The following is a 19,862-nucleotide window of genomic DNA, read 5'->3' as shown; positions in this document are numbered from 1 at the left end:
GCAATTTGATGCCACCGGGTTGAGCTATGGCTTTTCATCTAAGTAAGAGAAACTTATTAATAATTCGTTTATTTCAGGAAACTCTTTTTAAACCCACTTCGTTCACAACTCTTCACTCTGAATGTAGATGTGTCCCCAGATCAGCTTGAGCGTGCCTGGACAGGGGCTGTTTGTCCAAGAAGGGGCTCCGCCAACTGTCTGTCATGGCAAACTCAGGAGTGGCCTGGGGGCAACAATGGGCCGACAGGTCTCAGTTGGAGACCCCATCGCTAGGGATGGCAGAGGAGGATCTCCACCTGCCACGCAGGAATTGGCCCAGTCTGCCCTTTCTTCCTTCTCCCTTTCAGCTTGGAGCACCCTAGGGCCGGGAGGGGGGTAGTCCTGAGTTACTGCTACTACTAGGCCCCTACTAGAGCAAGGCAGCACCGGCTCAGCGACAGCTTAGGATTTCTCTGGGGGCACAGAGCAATGTCGCGGCCCCAAGGAGAGATCGCCATTCGTGGGACCTCACACGGTGCCAAGGAAGCATTTGGAAAATGCGTCTTGGCTTTAGGTCTTGGAGCCATTTTGAGGACGCGGGGAACACAGATTGGCCCGGACCTCCCGGCCCCAGGCCCGCCTCTTCCGCTACGTCACTGGTCTCGTCTTTCTCCGCTCCTTTCACTTTCAGGCTGTGTCCCGCCTTTTCCTGTCACTTAACTGCCAAGCAGCCAATCAGCAGCCACCATCCAGGAGCCGAGGCAATGCGAGCAGCCTCAGTTATTGGCATGATCCAAGGGCCACTCTGATTGGAGAGGTCTCTTGAGGTCTCCCGGAAGATGCGGTTAGCGTCCGCTGGCGCCGGAAGGAAGCGGAGCTCCTCTGTTTCCTTTCAAGATGGCGGCTGCGAAGGAGATCTTGAGCACGGCCGACTCGGCGGAGGGAAGTGGGCGCCGCGGGCACTTGGGCATTCCCGAGGCGGTGTTCGTGGTAAGGGGCGCCGCGAGCCGCTGGTGCACCATGGGCGGGCAGGTCGAGCTGTGGAGTCTCGGAGCTGTAGGAGGCGCATTGGGGCCGGCCAGGCCTGGGGGTGCTGCTGGGCGAGGTGGGGGAAGGGAGAAGGGGAAGGGGAGAAAGGGGGGAGGAAGGGAATAGGTCTCCTTTCTCCTTCTCCTCCTCGTCTTTACTCTCCCCCTCCTCCTGCCCCTCCTCCCATTCCCATACCCCCTCTCCTCCGCACTCTCTCCTTCCCCTCTTTCCCTCCATCTCTATCCCCCACTGCTCTCTTCCGTTCTCCTGCCCTCCCATTCTCTCCCCCTCCCATTACTCTCCTCAATTCAGTAAATATTTATTAAGCACTCTTCCCCCCCCCCCCCCCGGCTGCTGCCTTTCCTCTGCCCCTTTTTTCCGTTCCCCTGCCTCGCCTCCGGAATTTTTAGGCTTAGGCCTGGAAAAACCATCTCTCCCCGACTTCTTTCCCAAATAGAAATCGGCTGTTCCTTCTGGTTTGCCTAGCTTGGTCTATCTTCTCAGGGGCCATCTAATGCAATCTACACAGGAGAAAACTAAGCCCACCCCCACCCCCACCCCCACCCCGACACACACTTTCTTTGGTTGATTGCAGACAAATCTAAAAAGTCAGTGAATAAGCAGTATGTTTTTGACAGCTGTCAACACTCTAGGACGGTCTCTTTGGCGGGTTCTGGTGAAGCCTATGGGGCCCCCTTCTCAGAATAAAGTTTCAAATGCATAAAATCAAATACACGGGATTACAAAGGGAACCAATGCTATTGAATTACAGTTATCAAAATACTGGGGAGGAAAGTGCTGTTCGGTTTTGTCTTGGAATCTCTCAGGCTAAGACCCTTGTGGATTAGACCAAAAGTCATTTAGATTGATTCTTTCCATATGGGCTCTGCTAGGTTCTGAAGGGAAGAGGGCATCATCACCAATAATATCCTAAAACCATGACCAACACCAATAAGCCTATCTAGTCAGTCGATGAGGATTATTCATTACTTACAGCTAAAATGAAGAAAGTCCCAAGTCTAATTGTAAAAGTTACCAGCCCTCTTCTAATGGATCCCAGAAGACTTTTCAAAGCCCAAAGGGTTTTGTCTATAAAAATGAATGGGGGGCAGCTAGGTGGCGCAGTGGATAAAGCACCGGCCATAGATTCAGGAGGACCTGAGTTCAAATTCGGCCTCAGACACTTGACACTTACTAGCTGGGTGACCCTGGGCAAGTCACTTAACCCTCATTGCCCCGCAAAAAAAAAAGAAGAGAAGAAAAAAGAAAAAAATGAATGGGGAGTATACTGCTTGGAATATTTGCCTCCCCCCCTCCCAATTCATGAGGTGACTCCCCAGAGCTCTGGGTTTGACTTCTCTTGTGACTTTGGACTCTTCTTTATGCCCTCTCACATTATAAAAAGCTTTGTTGGGGGGTATCAAGTGAGAACAACTGTAAACTGAGGGTATTCAAGTATAAGCTGGAATAGTTAGTATTTTAAGAGCTATTTGAATATCAAGAGACCCCTTTTCAGTGATTTGACCAGTTCTAACCTCCTTCCTTATTCTCCTAAACATTATTTTTTCCTGTCCTACGTACAATAATCTGAAATTTATACATGGTTTATTCCAGCTTTTGTCTCCACTTGGAATTCAAGATCTTCCTGATCATCACAATTCCCCTCCTTCAAAATTCTCATCTACAGGTTCCTGTTGTTTAATCTAACCATACTCATTCCATCTCATTCCCAGTACTTTGTACCTGTCTAAGATCCTTAAGCATTTTATTTCTTTAGTATTCTCTTCTATCTTACATAGTACCTATTAATATCTTTTGCTAGAAATAGTAAGAGGCCATCACAAAATAAAAATGCCTGGACAAATCTTTTTTTTCTATTTAGGGATGATCATCCCTACATACCCATACCTTAAAAAAAAAAGTACCCACTAAGTTAGACACGTTTTCCTGTTCCTCAACTACCCTTAGATGTATAAAAGAAACTTAATGTAATCAAAACAGAAAACTGGTTTCTTTCCATGGCTTCACATTTCCTGAAATTTTACCTTTTTAGGCATCATCTTTTCTAATTTCCTCGTTTTTTTGGATGAAAAAATTAGGTGATCTCATCAGCTTCCAAGAGCTTAATTATCATCTCTATTCAGATAACCCCCAGATGGAACCATAGGCTCGCTATCTCCTGAGCTACAGCCACACATCTCTAACTGTCCCTTGACCATTGCAAACTGGAGATCCTGGAGGTATTTAAAATTCACTATGTCCAAAATCGAACTCATTATCTTTTCCCCCAAACCTTTTCTGAACTTCCCTCTTTCTGTCAAGGGACCACATTTTTTTGATCTCTTCATTATTGTTGGACTCTTCCCAATCCTCACATGTGCACATTTTGGCCCTTAAACCTCCCCATTTCTCAGATTCTTCCTCTCTGAACACCCCCAGCACCCCCTCTCACCTGGTCTATTGTAATAGGGCCTTTGTACTACCTACAATGTACTCCCTTCTCTCCTTTGCCTCTTAAGACTCCTTTCTTTTCCTTCAGAACTCAGCTCAAGTCCCACTTTTTTTTTTTTAATTTTTTTTTTTGAGGGGCAATTGGGGTCAAGTGACTTGCCCAGGGTCACACAGCTAGCAAGTGTCAAGTGTCTGAGGCCGGATTTGAACTCAGGTACTCCTGAATCCAGGGCCGGTGCTTTAACCACTGCGCCATCTAGCTGCCCCCAAGTCCCACTTTCTTTATGAAGCTTTTCCTGATCACGCCCATTGGGACAGGACCCTCCTGTCCCAATTTAACTTGTATTTATTTTGTATGTATTCTCTCCCCAGAATGTAAGCCCTTGGGGGGGGCTGTCTCAAGTTTGTATCTGTATCTCTAGCACCTAGCACAATGCTTGCCATTGCTTAATAAATACTATCAGTTGGTTGAAGCCTAGAGAGATGAAATTGTTTACCTGAAACCATACAACTTTTAAGTGCTAGAGCTTGGACTCCAACCCCAAGTCTTTAACCACCACAGTCTGTCCTCTCAGTAGGTGATAAGTAAACGCTTATTGACTGACTAGAAGATGAGGGTTACTTCCAATATATTGACAGCTTGGGAAAGAGTCAGAAAAAGAGGCTGGAGCTTGGATGACTAAAAGAAGATTGGCAACAGCCTGGCATAGAGCGGATAAGGGAAGTCAGAAGACTGGGGCTTGCTTTCTTCTTTTTTATTACTAACTTAATCATCAACAAGGATAAACGTAATACAAAGTTTAAAAAAAACTACATAGAGAAGAACTAAAAAGATTGTGCATGAAACGGATCTTCTGTTAATACAGGGTTGGTTTAAAAATGTATGGTAAATGGAATGTAGCAGTGACAAGATTGCTCTATTTCTGTTCCCTCCAAACTTGTTTTTGTTCTCTGTTTTTAAAGGTTTTCTCTTGTGGAGGAGTCTCTATTACTACCCACCAGTCTCCCCCTACCCCAACTCTCCCAGAATCAGTGCACTGGCTGCATCTGAAAAGTTTTCTCTGCCGAGATGTGGGTGGCATGTTTTAGTACCAGCCCTGCAACTGATCACTCTGTTCATCACAATCTTATCATTTGAAAAAAAACTTTTTTAATAGCTCTCAGGGTTTTTTTGTCACCTACATCTCCCACCTCCCTTCTCTTCCAAGAGAGCCTTTCCTTTCCATAATTTTTTTTTAAGAGGGAGAAAGAGTGGAAGGGGCTCTGTAAAATTAACTGATGACATTGGAAAATACCTGGCGTTCATATCTGTTAATGGGCAGTATTCTTCACTCAAGGTCCCCGATAGTTCAAAGTCAGGGCTGAGAAGCCTTTCAGACTTTCCATTGTTGTAGTTGTCATTGAAATTGGCCTCCTCGGTTCACTCTGCATCAGTGCACACAAGTCTTCCCGAGTTTGTCAGGGATTCTTATATGTTCTGTTACATTTTTATATCATATTTTATTCAGCTATTCCTCAACTGATAGGTACCCTGTTTGTTTCCAGTCTTTTGCTACAAAAGGTGTTTTAAATGTCTTTGTGCAAATATGTTTCTGTCCTTTTCCTCTGTCTTAGACCTCTTTGGGCTATCTAGCTGTAGTGTTGCTGGGTCGCACTTTAGTGACTTTTTGGGGGCATAGTTCCAAATTGCTTTCCTAGAATGGTTCAACCAAAAAAAAAATGATGCAAAAAGTATTTCAAGATCTTAGTGTTGCCTACTGGACTGTTATATAGGCATATTGGTCTCGAGCCCTGTCTTCGTATGTTACTAGTGATGATGGCTTCTAACCCCTTTGATTGAGCTCTCCTTGATCAAAGAGTCAATCTAAGTGATTATTAATCTAATTGAGAGGGTTCTTAGCTTTGGGTTTGTGAATGAGGTTTTTTTGTTTGTTTGTTTGTTTTGCAGGGCAATGAGGGTTAAGTGACTTGCCCAGGGTCACACAGCTAGTAAGTGTCAAGTGTCTGAGGCCGGATTTGAACTCAGGTTCTCCTGAATCCAGAGCCGGTGCTTATCCACTACACCACCTTGCTGCCCCCTGTGAATGAGTTTTTAAAACTATTTTGAGAACTATTACAAATATGATTGGTTTCTTTTGTAATCCTATGTATTTTAATTTTTGCATTTAAACGCACTGTTTTGCAAAAGGGCTCTCTAGGTTTCACCAGTTTGCCTGCCACAGGAGTCTGACACGCACAGATGGCTGTGAAGCTCTGACTGAGGAGACAACACTCTATCAGAAGTTACCACTCCTGGGCAGGTGGAGATGCCTCCGACTCCCAAACTGTCCAATTCTGACATTCAGTCTTCTGCCCTCCTTAAGAAAACCCTTACCTCTCTAAGCTACACAGATGGCTGGCTTTGTCCATGATGCAAGAGCTGATTGTGCAGCTTATAGATCATAGGATCCTAGATTTAGAACTGGAAGGGACCGTAGAGGCCAGCTGACTCATTTTATAGCTGAGGGAATTGAGTCACAGAAAAGGTGTCACTTGCCCTGCCTTGAAGCTAAGAAAGTATCTGGATTTGAGCCCCAAGCCTAGTACCTTATCTACCGTGCCTAGATGCCTTTTAAATTATTAGCATCTCAGACATTTCATTGCTGATAAATGCAAGCCACTAAAAATGACTCTTTGGAGAAGTATGAAACTTAATCAAATTGCGGTCTTCTGACTAGTTGATTTCAGATGTGTCCATTAGCCATGTATTCCATAACCAGAGGTCATTGAGAGTTGGCTAGACTATACAGCCTTAGTTTTGAATTTGTGTGACTGGTGAGGAAGGGGCAGAATTAAAAATGACTTTTTTTTTTCCCTAAAGGGAAAAATCACCTAAGATTTCCTTAGGAAATGTTTGGCCCCAGGTACCCATTTGCATGCAAATGCTATTACTACAACTTGGCTCAAGTGCTTTCTTCAGTCCCCTTGAGACCTCAGATCATACAGATTGTACTCACTAGCCTGCAGAGTGTACCCAGACCCTCCTCCTACAGATTGCATCTGCTCAGAGACTTAGCATGTGGGGCAGTTGTTGGCTTTCCAGAAGAACTCAGGTCTGTAGTGGAGAGTGTGCTCCAAAGTCATTGCCAAATCATTCTTGTCCTGTTGGACACTTCATTAATCTATTTGGTTATCACTAGTGTGTGGGAATGGATAAGCCAGAATAGACGCGAAAGATATTGTGATGGGAAAGAGATCACCAGACCTTTGCAATTGGGTGAAGCTAGAGTTTATATTAATGAAATCAGAAAGGAGGGGGAATTGGGGGGAGGGAGAAAAAAATGTCTCCTTTCAGACTTGATGTGGCGGTACTGCAAAGACTTCTGGGTAGAAATATCCTGTGGGCAGATGGAACTGTGAAATGTCGATTTGGGCAATGGACCGGAGGAAGAAAGAACCTTTAGAGGGTTTGGGAAGAGAAGATTAAAGAATGGAGTCTCTGGGAAGAGCCAGTTTTCTGGTGGAGTGTGGTCAGCCGTGTTTGATGGCTAAAGAGAAGATGGGGGTCTGGAAAGGGTCACTGGACTTGGTAGAGATTGTTGGTGAGCACTTGATTCTCTTTTGAAATTCTTGTCCATTATCTTGGGGGAAATCCATTCCCCTCTTTTTGCTTCTCCTGGCCATTTCACCATGCCTCCTCAGAGTCCAGGCTACTTAGGAATTTCTTCCTTTTGTTAACCAAAAAAGTGCCTTAATCATGGCTGATGAGCTTCAGTAGTGCTAATGATACTCTTATATCAAGGAAAAAGACAAGCCACAAGATTGGAAGTGCTGTTTGCCATGCAGAGAACTCTTAGCTTAGCTAGCGTTTCTTAGCGTGGTAGCTCGAGCTATCAGCCTTGAAGGGAGCCCTCTGACTTCCCCTTTAAAACGGGCACTTCCCTCCCTTTGCTTCCTCATTGGATTCTAATGAGCTGTGGCTGAAGTGCCGTCTGCCATTCCAGGTACAGAAATGCTTTCTTATTCATTCTTGTTACTTGTTTGGCAATATTTCTGTTTCTTCTATTTTGTTACTACAAATGCGTCCTTTCTATTATAGAATAAAATGCTTTTGGAATGTAACGCACTAGTACAGTGGAGATGCCCTACCTAAGAAAAAATGCAGAGCTGCCTTCCAAGGCCTTGATACTCTTCTTCTCAACGGGATCTGCATTTAGTGTTCCTTTCTTGGCCTCTGATCGAGCTGTTGACTCTAAAGAAAGGCCACTAAAAGCCCAGGCCTTTCTGGTTTTTCCCCTCTTTTATTTTTAGGAAATGCCCCATATTCTGTTTATGAAGCCTTCCCAAGTGCAAGGCCTTCTACACTTGCCTTCGTGGCCTTCCCACGTAGAAGGCTTTTTCTACTTTGCTTGCTTATGTAGCCTTCCCCAGCAGTAGATTTTACACACTTGTCTCTATTAAATGGTGAGTTGTTTTGGTTCCAAACTCGACCATCCTGTGTGCTCGCCCTTCCTTTCCGCTTGACGGCATCTATAAATCTGGTAAGCATGATAAGCACCATCTCTGCCCTCATGTCAACTAAGTAACTGGTAAAAATGCCCTACAGCGGTCTTTATTTTGTTAAGCTTACAGCTCAAATGCTTAAAGCTTAAAAAACCCTTAGGTTATTTCTATTAAGGTAATAACATTTGGGTTGAAGAAAATCTATTCAGAATAAAAGCTTGATGTTTTCCATTAAAAGAATGTAAATGTTTGGTTCTTGTTCTCAATTGCAGTGTAATAAAAATATCTCCAGTTATTAACATGTTCATTTGGAGATAGTTCTCCACCCAGTTATCAATATCATGAGTATCACCAAATGGAAGAAAATATGTTTTAAGTTTCAATCAATCACATCTCTCTGACCACTGATTTTTTTTTAAATTCCCCTCATCCCAAGTGAGTGGGATTTTATTGTCCTTGATACAGAATAAGTAGCTTGTATATCCTATTGACCCTTGTTGTGACCTTTGTTAGTATAATATTTGAAGTTTATAATCCATGACTTTTTCTCCCCTTCATTAAAGGAAGATGTAGATGCTTTTATGAAACAGCCTGGAAATGAGTCTGTAGATATTGTACTCAAGAAATTGGATGAGCAGTATCAGAAGTATAAGTTTATGGAACTTAACCTTGCTCAGAAGAAAAGAAGGTATGTTTTGAGATTTCTGAAGGTGGTTTTGAAAATTAAAGGTAGGACTATCAGGAAGATTCACCCACATATCTATAAGATAAAGGAAGGAATATTGGCCACCACTTTATGATCCATGACTTCAAGACTGAAAGAGTAGTGAAACAGATGACAGGAAATTCCAACAACCTACTTTGATGGCTCCATTATTTCTCTTCGGTGGGCATTTCTCCCACTAGTGTAGATTGTGGCCTCTTTATGGCTTGTCTTCCTGGAAGATTTTTCTATGACCTCCTCTGTAGAGAATGTACCTTATACTTGGAAGACTCATTCTTTTCCTACTTCATGGATATAGGTGCAGCTGTCATCTCTCACTCTTGCCTAGGGAATGTCATGGATCCTTAGCTCTAGAATGTGGACAATTACACCTAGTAGTCTCTCCCCTGGATCCCTAACAAGGACCATTCAGGGGACCTGTGACAGGCCTCACCACAAATCCAGAGTCAGCCTCATGGATTCGCTTGAGCCAAAGAGAGGTTGACCTTAGTGGGCACTATGTGCTAGTTGAGCTTGAAATTCTCCCAGAGAAAGCTTTTGGGTAATATTTGATGTATTTTAATGCTCCTGTGTGGTTATCCCCTTGAACTGCTGCTCCCTGCATATGACCCTCTTTCTTTTCCCTTCCTACTTCTCTGCACAGAAGTATCTCAGACTCTGACTTTTAAAAAGAGGGAAAGAGAATCAGAAAATTCAGGGGAAAGGAGGGGGGTTATGTGAGAGGAGAACCGAAAAGAGACAGGTTTGGTGAGTCGTGCCTGTGTGGGACAAACCTGCTTCAAGGGCCTTCATGCAGTGGGCTGCCTACTTCTGCTTGGCAAACATTTGAGACTGAAGCACATCAAAATGCTGACTGATCTTACAGAGTTTGTTTGTAAACATTGGGCAAGTAGGGCCTTCAAAATGGTGGTTTGGAGGGAGAGGGGGTTTTCTTATTTGGAAGATACTAAATTGTTATTCTTTTAAATTCACAGGCTAAAAAGTCAAATTCCTGAAATCAAACAGACATTACACATTTTAAAATATATGCAGAAGAAAAAAGTAAGTGCATTTTGGACTTTTCAGTGACTTAAGTCAGGCTGGCTTGGTGGTACCTGGGCCCTCATAGCAGATACAAGACAGGCATAGCTCTTTGTTCTCTCTTACACCATGTGTTTTTCTTTTAGCCAGCGCCAATCTACTGCAGTTTGCCAGAATCATAGTGTTAGCATATGAAAGGGACCTTCCAGGTCATTGAATTTAGCCTCTGCCTGAGACTTGACTCTCCTCACCTCTCCTTGCTCATTCCCAGTGACAGCTGAGTCCTACTTCCTGAGGTAGTGCTTCTCCCTCATTCGTGAGTTGACAGTGGCCTTGCTGTTGCTTAGTATGCCTTGCTCTCCCCCCAAAACTCCAAAGAGAGCGGCGTCTTAGAGTCCATTTTACAGGGAGTAGGTAATGTTTTTGTTTGCCAGAGGTTGGTTACATTTCTGAAAATGAAAAAATTGGCGTGTTATCCTGAAGTAGCGTTATATTTCTTATGCTCACTAAAAATCCAGGATGTTGGGGAATTGTCAGAAGGACCCCTCATTTCACAGATGGCAGCTCATTGATGTTGGCCTAGCTGTGCTCTTTCGAGTATCTCACTCTGGGGCTTGTTCTCCTCAGTGATAATGTCTCATTGGAAGAAAGTACAAACACATGACTTAAATGATCTGACTAATGTTGACATACCTTGCAGCATGAAACTCTCTTGTCACCAGCGGTGCTGCCTCTGTTGGTGGGAAGCTTCAGGTGCTATAGGTCCTTCTCTTTCTGTGTCACACATGCCTTGCATTTTTTAGAAGTGTGAAGCAGAAGTAAATCAGACCTGGCAAAAGTGTCCAAATGGGTCTCAGCAACCATCTGCTCAATCAGCAGGCATTTCCTGAGCACCTACTATGTGCTGGCTACAAAGATGAAACTTTCTGTTCTCAGGGACATTCTCTGTTGGGGGAGGCAGTGTGTACATTTACACACATATGTACAGAACAAATCCAAGGAGGGGAGGGCACTTGAACTTGAGAGAATTGGGAAAGTCTTCAGGTTGTGATTGAGATGCATCTGGCAAGAATAGAGGTGGGAGGACATTTCAGGCATTGGGGACAGCAGGCAGTGCCAAAGGACAGGTGGGAGGTGGAGTGTTCTGTGAGGAGCAGAGGGAAGGACACTCTGATTACTGCTCTAGTTGGGGAAGGGGAGTGATAGCTAATGAGGCACAGTTGGTCAGTGGGGTGCCTGGCCTCTGCTTAAAAACCCTCGCCAAGGAGGATTCTGGCATCTCCTGAGGCAGGTCATGCTACTTTGGGGCAGCTCTTGTTTGGAGGAAGCTTGGCTTCTTTGAAATTTCCACCCTGTTGTTCCTAGTTCTTCCCTCTCAGGCCAAACACCAGGCACCCAATCCCTTTCTCTCCCCTATGGCATCCCTTTAGATGCTTTGAGATGGCTGTCCTATTCTCCCCACTACTCCTCCACCAGCCTTTTCTTCTCCAGCCTAGACATCCCCGTCTCCTTCCCCTGTTCCTCATGTGAAATAACCCCTGGGCCCTTCTGTAAAGACTCCAGTTTATCCATGTTCCCATCCTAAACTGGTTTCTGGAACCGAACACAGTGCAGATGAGGTTTGCCCATGGCAGAGTACCCAGGGACTATCGCCTCTCTCGGTGTACCCCAGAGCTCATTTGGGCTCACTGCTAACTCCTCTAAAGTCCCCAATCCTCTTTTAGACAAGCTGCTGCATAATCATGCCTTTCCCATCCTGCAGTTGTGAGGTCAGGTTATTTTTTTTTTAACCCAAGTATAAGGCTTGGCATATATCCTGATTGAATTCCATCTCATGGGATTTGCTCCAAGGTTCCAGCCTACTGAGCTCTCTGTGGCTCCTGATTGTCACCCAGTGGGTGAACCTGGCCTCCTTCCCTGCTTGATGGCATCTGCGGATCTGATGAGTATGACCTCTGAAGACTCTGGCCCTTCATTGGACTCACCTCCCAGAGTGACATGGGATTTTGCATCTGACTGCTCAGTCTCTTCCGAAATTCATCTGAACTGAACTAACGTTTAGCCCCCACCTCTGCTCCTTTGCCACAAGAATAACATGAGATGTTTCAATCTAGGTATAATTGTATGCCCTGCCCAAAAAGGATAGCTTACTAATCTGACCTGGCAGGTCCTCGTCCTCAGGGAAGTCATACTGACTCTGGAATCCCCACTTCTCTCTCTGCATTTTTACTAATCAGCTCTTTAACAATCCATTCTAGGCTTTTCCCAGGAATTGATGTCAGGCTTCCAAGGACTTTGTTGTCTTCTCTTTTTGGAAAAGGAAGCTATTTGTCTGTCCACCCTCCTTCCATTCTCCAGTATCTTTCACACGTTGCATGTAGAGCCTGGGCATCCTGTGGTTTCCCAGGCCAGGGGCCTTGGCTTTTGCAAGGGCCTCTCTTCTCTTGGTTTTGAGCTCCCTCTGAGCTATGTTCCAGGTAGAGGTCACGCTTCCTGGTCAAGAACAGCAGCCCACTCAGACCTGGGTGGCTCTGTTTTCTCTCTTTGGTCACTTGGCACTCCCTTTTGTCCCGCTGTGGCTCTTGGTGCTCATTTTGGACTCTAGTCATCGAGTACCATACCCTGCTCTGTGAATCCCTCTTCTTCTCTTACCTGCCCTCACTTGCTTATCCTGAACACCTTTGCAGGAATCGAAATCAGGCCATGTGTCATTCCCTGTGCCACCTGGCTGTTCTCTTCACAGACAGCTCCTTATTGGAACTGGATCTCTTTGTACCGTGTGAAGTTGGTTCTTGAGAGTTTCCCTCTTTCCTGGGCTGGCTTCCCTTGGAAGGTTGAAGTCCATTCACCTGCCCTTCCTCTGAACCCTCAAAATGTGCTTTTGCAAAAGATCTTAAGGCACATGGCAGACAATGTCTGGCCTTCTTCCTCTTTGCCTTTTTTTTTCTGATAAAAGTATTTTATTGTTTTTTCCAGTTACATGTAAAGATAGTTCTCAGCATTTGTTTATACAAGCTTTCCAATTTCAGATTTTTCTCCCTCCCTCCCCCCTCCCCTAGACAGCAGGTAATCTGAAATAGGTTTTATACACACACACACACACACACACACACACACACACACACATAATAACATTAAACATATTTCTGCATTAGTCATGTTATAGGAGAAAAATCAGAGCAATGGTGAAAACCCTCAAAATAGAAAAAACAACAGCACCAAAAACAAAAGAAATAGTATGGTTCATTCAGCATCTATACTCTGCAGTTCTTTTTTTTTTTCTTGGATTTGGAGATCCTCTTCTATCATGAGTTCCCTGGAACTCTTCTGTGCCATTGCATTGGTGAGAAGAATCTAGTCCATCGCAGTAGATCAACACTCAATGTTGATGATACTGTGTACAATGTTCTTCTGGTTCTGCTCATCTCACTCATCATCAGCTCATGCACCTCTTTGCCTTCTCACATTTTAAGGTGAAGGGCTTGTTTCTAACCCAGCAACCAGGGCCTCACTCTTGATAAGTTCACATTTCTGTAGAGCTTTAAAGTTTGCAAAACACTGTATATAAATTATTTTACACAACCCCATGAGGTAGATGGTATTAAAACTCCCATTTTACAGATGAGGAAACTGAGGCAGGCAGGTTAAGTGGCTTGTTCAAGGTCACACAGCCAGTTGATACCTGAGGTGAGATTTGTACTTGGGTCTTCATGACTCCTGCTACTGTCTGGATGATTGAAGCCTGTATCACTACTATGATCACGACTTTACCAAACTTGGGGTGTCTTCTTTGAATCCCTCCATCTATTCTTTCTGTCAAAGTAGTCTCTCATGACAGTATTGCTTCTGTTTAATCCTCTGTCCGTCTTCACCTAAGTGTTCTGTATCACACTTCCACATCTTCCTGCATTTCCTCATATTGCTTTAATATGACATTATCCCCACTTCCTCTTTCTTTTCTTTAAATCAGATGTTTCATCATAGTATGGCTCTGGCATTTACCTGGTAGGGACGTGTGGGCACTATTCTCCAGTCCCCCTCCTTCTTAGTTCAAAGGAATGTGGATTTGATTTATAAGACCCAGGCAATGCCTTCTTTGTGAATGCTCTCATGCTGAGAGCTGCGGCTGCAGTCCAGAAATTGGCTTCCTGCCACCACCTCCTTATACCTTTGGTGTACCTAACCAGCCTGTTGGTTTCTCTGGTTTTCCCCAAGGAGACCACAAAGCCCCTGGAGACTAGATTCTTACTGGCTGATAACCTTTACTGCAAAGCTTTAGTTCCTCCTACGGATAAAGTCTGCCTGTGGTTGGGGGTAAGTACACAGAAGATATAGAACTTTCTCAGCTGACACTTGCAATTCACCTTATTTTGGGTGGGGAGGGGGCTAACACAATAGCATCACCTTTTTGCGGGTGACAGTGGAGGCATAGAGTAAGCAGCTTTCCCGAAGTTTGAAGTGGTGCCACAGTGCCGAGACTAGGGCCTGGAGGCAGGCAGACCTGAGTTCAGATATGGCTGCAGACACTTTCCTGGCTGGGTAATGCTGGTCCAGTCACTTTACTTCTATCTGCTTCAGGTTTCTCGTCTATAAAATGGGGAGAGTAACAGCACCCATGTCTCTCAGCATTGTTGTGAGGATTCAGTGAAATACTATTTGTGAAACTCTTAGCACAGGGCCTGGAACATAATAAGAAATGTTAGCTATTGACCCTGATCAAGTCACTGAACCTGTGTCTCCCTTTTTCCTCATTTCTACTTCCCTGCCAGGGTTGTTGTGAGGATTAAATGAGGTAATATCTCTGAAGTGCTTCACAGGCACAGGGCCTGGCATTTGGTAAAATGTTAGAGTGGAATAGACAGGTTAGCTATCAGCATTATTCTGCCGCCAGACCAGAAGTTAGCCCCCTATGGAACACAGAGACAAAAACAATTGTGAATCTAGCACTGGCTGAGTCACATGGCCTGCCAGACCCATTTCCAGTTCCCTTTTTGGTTGAGCGCCCCTCCCACTGCCACCTCCTGACCAGATTCCCCAGGCTGTGCTTGGGCCTGAGATGGGCCTTCAAGGCCTCCCAAGACTCATTCCCTTCATCTGCTCTGCTGCTTCCCTCAGTGTAGAAGAAAGAAGAGTCAAATGTGACCCCTCATCAGGTAGAGGGGACAGAATTAGACCTCCAAGGCCAGGCCAGCTTCTGCTTGAACCCTTCCACCTTTGGACAGCTTTGGACATTGAGCCTACATTGGTCTCTTAACTGTTTTCTCCCCATTGCCTCTGCTTCTCTCCTCTGGGGCCAAGCAGAACAGAACTAGGCCCTCTTTCCCTTTTAAATACGTGAAGACTGCTGTTATTTGCCCCTTGAGTCTTCTCCTCCAGGCTAACTGTCCTCTGTTCCTTCCACCATGTCTCATGACCTTAAGGCCTTTCTCCATCTTGGTTTCCCTTTTCTGGACACTGACTTGTTAATCTCCTTTCTAAAATGGAAGAAGTATTTGTGAAGCACATTTTCTGTGCCAGACACTGTGCTAAGGGCTTTCCAAATATTCTCTCGGGAGGTAGGTGCTATTTATATTCCCATTTTACAGTTGAGGAAACTGAGGCGGACAGAGTGACTTGTTGGAGGCTGGACCTTGAACTCAGGTCTTCCTGACTCCAGACCCAGTACTCTGTCCACTAGGTAGTGCTGAGAACTTAAGAAAAATGGAAACGCATTTAGTAAGTGCTCACTCTGTTCAGAGTTTGGGATGCTGGGCTGGGTCAATGAGCTATGAGCCAGCCAGGGCAAGGTGTGAGAGTAGACTGCCCCCCACCCTGCCATGTACCCCTGGTGCTTTTGTGGGGGGTTACTCAGATTTCACAGGGGAATCTGGATACCAAGTCAGGTGAAAGGAAACAGACATTGCCTTACTCGGGAGCTTGCCCAGTCACTGACAAGGCTGAGATAGAATCCCTCCCTCTCGCCAGGCCAATGTGATGCTTGAATATGACATTGATGAAGCTCAGGCTCTCTTGGAAAAGAACCACTGCACTGCCACCAGCAATCTGGAGTCTCTCGAGGAAGATCTGGACTTCCTTCGTGACCAGTTCACCACCACGGAAGTCAGTATCCTTTGTCATTTCAACAAGAAGAAAGCTGAAAGCTGAGTTCTTTCACAGAGCTTTGTGTCCTAATTGGGAGGTGGTTTTGTTTTGTTTTTAATGAGCTGCTTCCCTTTAATATCAAGAAGAGTTTAATGCTGTCTTTAAAACTTGAATTGTTACTGAAACATGTTAGTAGCATGGGAGTGACATATATTTGAACTCTCCTTGCTAGTCATTGAAACGCTTAAATGTAGGACATCCCATCTCAGGGTAGTCACCTGTGAAGGCATAAATTGGTGAAAGAGGCTTGGAGGACATGGGAAGGGCTTTCATGAAATGGGTTAGTCATTTACTGAACACTCTTCTAAGTGCTATGGAGTGGGTACAAGAGGTGGCTTATTTACTTCAAGTTTACTTAATATAGGTTTCTTCCTTTCTTTGCCTTCACTTAGAATCTCCTTGATGTAAACTCTGCAAACTTACAGTGACACTTCTTTTAGGTAAAACTCATAGCCAAGAAAGTCTTTGTGGTAAATGTCTACGTCCTTTTCCTGACCCAAGTCGGAGTTCATTGTAACATGCATTTATTAAAAGCTTAGTATGCTCATGGAATTGGAGAATCTCGGTGTCATCTAGTCTGATCCCTCCCCTAAACCCCTTCAAAAATACTCCTCCAAGACCCTGAGGTAATCCAGTCTAATTGGTGGTGACTTCCACCCGTTAGTCCTTGTGAATTCAAAGCCCAGCAGAACAATTCCAACTCTGCTTCCCTGCATTTGAAGACAGTTTTTACATCAATCACGTACCTCTTGATTCCTAAACTGTTTCTGTCTCCAAACTAATTCCCTTAGTCCCCTCACCATCCTGGGCTCCATCCTCTGGGGTGAACTTCAGCTTTCCTTCTAAAACGATGTGTTGCCCAGAAAGTAGAATGGACTACCTGTGAAGATGGTGGGCCCTCCCTCCCTGAAGGTTTTTAAACAGAGGCCAGGCAACCACCTGCCAAGTATGTTGGATTCAATGCAAAGGTCAGGTCACTATGTGTTTGCAGAGTGCTCTTGGGTGACACATGCCTCATGGGGCTGATAAGGTTGAGTGGTAACCCTGGAGGTGGGGTACACTGGGGTGCATCTCAGGTAAGAATGGTTGGAGCAGGAAACAGGAAGGCCTCCCCCTGCTGGAACAAAGAGACCAACCTATAAGGTTGGCTTATTAGATGGGATCAGTTGATGGGGAGACACCAGAGGCAAAGGGCCCCCTTGTAATCAGAGTGGGATATGTCAAGGCTTCAACCGACCTCAGTGGCTCTGGAAAAGCGGGAAGGGTGTGAGCTTGAAAGACAGCATAAAGAGGAAAATTCTTGGGAATCTCAACTAGGGGCCATAAGAAACCTCTAAGCCTGGAAAACTATTTGTTATCAGAGAAATTGAGAAGGGATGTGTCTTTGCTGGTGAAGAAAGAAATGATTTTAATGACCTCATAAAGTAGTATTTACAGGGTCCATTCGCTGTCCCCAGAGAATAAGCATAGTGGATCTGTTATATCGAGTTTGTCCATAAGGTAGCCCTTTCCCCTGTGAGTATGAGTGTGTGTGCATGCATGCATGCGTGTGTGGCTGGCAATATGCGTGCAGCCTGGAAGTATTCTCAGAATACATTCTCTTTAACAACTTTCCCAGATATGGCTCGGGTCTACAACTGGGATGTCAAGAGAAGAAACCGAGAGGAGCCCACTAAAGCTAATGTGTAGCATGCCCACCCTTGATCCTGGGGCTCAGCTTTCCCAAGGGGCTTTAATTAAGAGATCCACATTTGTGACTTAGGATGAATTGATTTTCAAACAAAAAAGACATTCGAAAGTAAAACTGAAGGCCATAATGAGCATACATTTTTATTTATAAAGCAAAAATCTGCTCCCATTTAGATTTCATGAAATTACTATGGTTGTTGAAGGTTGGCTTTCACATGCTGGATCTTTGGGGCAGGCATGAAATGGACTGTTGGGCATTTGCGGGGGGCAGAGGGGAGGGATTTGCTTTTTTATTATTTATTGTAGCTTACCTTTGAAGAAATGAAATCGATTTAGAGGTTGGGAAAATCTGGCAGACATGTGGTTCTGAGTTAAGCCCATTTGCTCTAAGTTTGGTACTTCACAAATGAGTTGTGTTTTTTTCTCATGTCATTTTCGTTAGTTACAGGTCAGTTTGCTGAATGCCCTGCCCCTTTTTCTGAATTGCTTTATATACTTTTATAAACAAGATGTGGAGTATATCTGAACAGCAGTGGGGTTTGTTGAGGTGGTACATTCTTCCCCTACCTACTGAATGTCCACTGCTTGTGCCCCTCACATCTCTCTGTTAAATCTGAGTTTAACATCTTGATAGCTCTTTCTATAAGGAATCCTAACAGGGGAAACAAAATTAAATGGTGATTTCTTTCAAAGGAAGGAAATCTCTAAGCTGTTCTGACTCAAAAAGCCACCGTGACAGCAGTTCATAAGGAGCTGCTGCCAACCTGTAGAGTTAAATCGCAATGTCTTCTTCCACTTTCGAGTTGTGAGCAATACATTTAGAATGGTTTTGTACTTTTATTTTGTAATGTTAAAACAATGAAATTAAACATGTGACAAAGCGCCTCTGGAAATCTCCCTGTCTGTCTCTATTGTTTGTTCTGCTGATGGATTTCAAATTCCAAGAGGGGTTGGTTATTTAAAGAGAAAGAAAATTCAAGACAGCAGCTCTCAGGTGCCCCAGCAGCAAAGTTTCTTGATTTCTAATTTCACAATAACTTCATCTTGTTGCTCTTTTACCTTTGTTATTTCCCACCTTGAATTCCGTAAAAATTTCTAGTCTAGTTTCTCTAGAGTAAGATGAGGGCTGAGAGGGAAACTAGGAAATGGAAGCCCAGTTGAAGTTCATCCTTTAGCCACTTAGTGCTGCTAGCTAGTCCTGCCCCCTAGGTCCAAGTAAAGCCAATGGAAGCACTGATCCACATGTTTGTAGGCAGACAGCTCACGTGTCATCCTGAGTGCTAAAGAACTTTCTTGGACTGACTCTCATACAGTGTGTTTTGAAACCCCCTTGAAATTCTGTCACTGCTTCCTCAGACATGGCATCCAGACCTGAAAGTCCAAGCCTGGGCACCTCATTGAGCTTGAAGTGGGATCGCGACGTAATGGGCCTAGTATCACAAAGACCTAAGTTAAAGTGCCCGCTTCAGATATTAGTTGTATGGCCCACCCACCCACTTTACTTCTGTGCATTGATTTCCTCATCTGTGAAATGGGGATGAGAATACTTGCTCCTCCTGCCCAGGATAGTTGTGAGGCTCAGACTGGACACTTAGCACAGGTCCTGGCACATAGAAAGCACTATATCAATGTGAGCTCTTACTGACCTTTTCATTTCCATACAGTTGGAGTTTTTATTGATAACATATTCTTATATCGCCTAGATTTTGCCCCCACATCCCCTCTTTCCCAGAGAGCCATGACACATTTTTTAAAACATGAGAAAAATGTTTTTAGCCAAACTGTTAGGTTGAAAAACATTGACATCATATGTAATGTCCCGCAAGTGCAAATCCTTCACCTCTACAAAGAAATGGGATTTTCTCTGAGCCAAGCTTATTCGGGATATATTATCATTTTGTATATCCACAACATTCATTTTGATTGTTTTGTGGTGGTGGTTCCTTCCATTTACATTGTGATCGTTTTGTCAAAGGAAGGTGGAAGAACAGTTTGGTGTAGAAATGCATTCAACACAACAGGAAAATGGGAGGAAGTGGAGAGGGGGAAAGGATGGGAGATGGAACCACAGCAAATGTAAGCTCAGAGAGGGAATTAGGAAGAAGGGTTTAGAAGGAAAGAAAGGGATGAGAACAGCAGAATGAATTGAAAACATTTCCAACAATATATTCTTGAAACCCGACTACCTATACAGAGTGAACATAAGGGGTTAAAGCAAACTTTATGTCTCAACTGAACTAAAAAAAACAGGTGTAACAACCATGATTTCCAGACAAGGGCAATAGCAAAAACTGACAGAAGAGAAAAAACAAGGAAACGATATCTTGCTGAAAAATATAGACAAACA

At 44.3% G+C, this 19,862-nt stretch overlaps 1 protein-coding gene across 3 annotated transcripts; it reads left to right on the top strand.

Annotated features, from left to right (window-relative positions):
- Positions 1-820: 820 nt before the first annotated feature.
- On the top strand, positions 821-18,410 carry VBP1 (VHL binding protein 1). Of its 3 annotated transcripts, XM_043974299.1 has the most exons (7): positions 908-969; positions 5,408-5,448; positions 8,505-8,629; positions 9,640-9,706; positions 13,901-13,999; positions 15,650-15,788; positions 17,445-18,410. In XM_043974299.1, exons 3-7 carry the CDS (start codon positions 8,523-8,525, stop codon positions 17,513-17,515), a joined length of 483 nt encoding a protein of 160 aa, XP_043830234.1. In that variant the 5' UTR covers positions 908-969; positions 5,408-5,448; positions 8,505-8,522; the 3' UTR covers positions 17,516-18,410. The 3 variants fall into 3 exon arrangements, with proteins under 3 accessions (XP_043830233.1, XP_043830232.1, XP_043830234.1); XM_043974298.1 differs by lacking the exon at positions 5,408-5,448 and having other exon boundaries at positions 821-969; XM_043974297.1 differs by lacking the exon at positions 5,408-5,448 and having other exon boundaries at positions 826-969; positions 8,509-8,629.
- The last annotated feature ends 1,452 nt before the right edge of the window (positions 18,411-19,862 follow it).

The sequence above is a fragment of the Dromiciops gliroides genome, chromosome X, assembly GCF_019393635.1.
Source record: "Dromiciops gliroides isolate mDroGli1 chromosome X, mDroGli1.pri, whole genome shotgun sequence".
Classification (NCBI taxonomy): Eukaryota; Metazoa; Chordata; class Mammalia; order Microbiotheria; family Microbiotheriidae; genus Dromiciops; species Dromiciops gliroides.
The sequence above is the reverse complement of the archived record's forward strand: the minus strand, read 5'-3'. Positions and strand labels throughout refer to the sequence as shown.

Bases quoted from the DNA above. Each gene is read 5' to 3' on its own strand.
- VBP1 (XM_043974298.1), top strand. From the start codon at position 877: ATGGCGGCTGCGAAGGAGATCTTGAGCACGGCCGACTCGGCGGAGGGA. The intron at 8,630-9,639 runs GTATGTTTTGAG...TTAAATTCACAG, and splicing joins CTTGCTCAGAAGAAAAGAAG to GCTAAAAAGTCAAATTCCTG. The intron at 15,789-17,444 runs GTATCCTTTGTC...CAACTTTCCCAG, and splicing joins GTTCACCACCACGGAAGTCA to ATATGGCTCGGGTCTACAAC.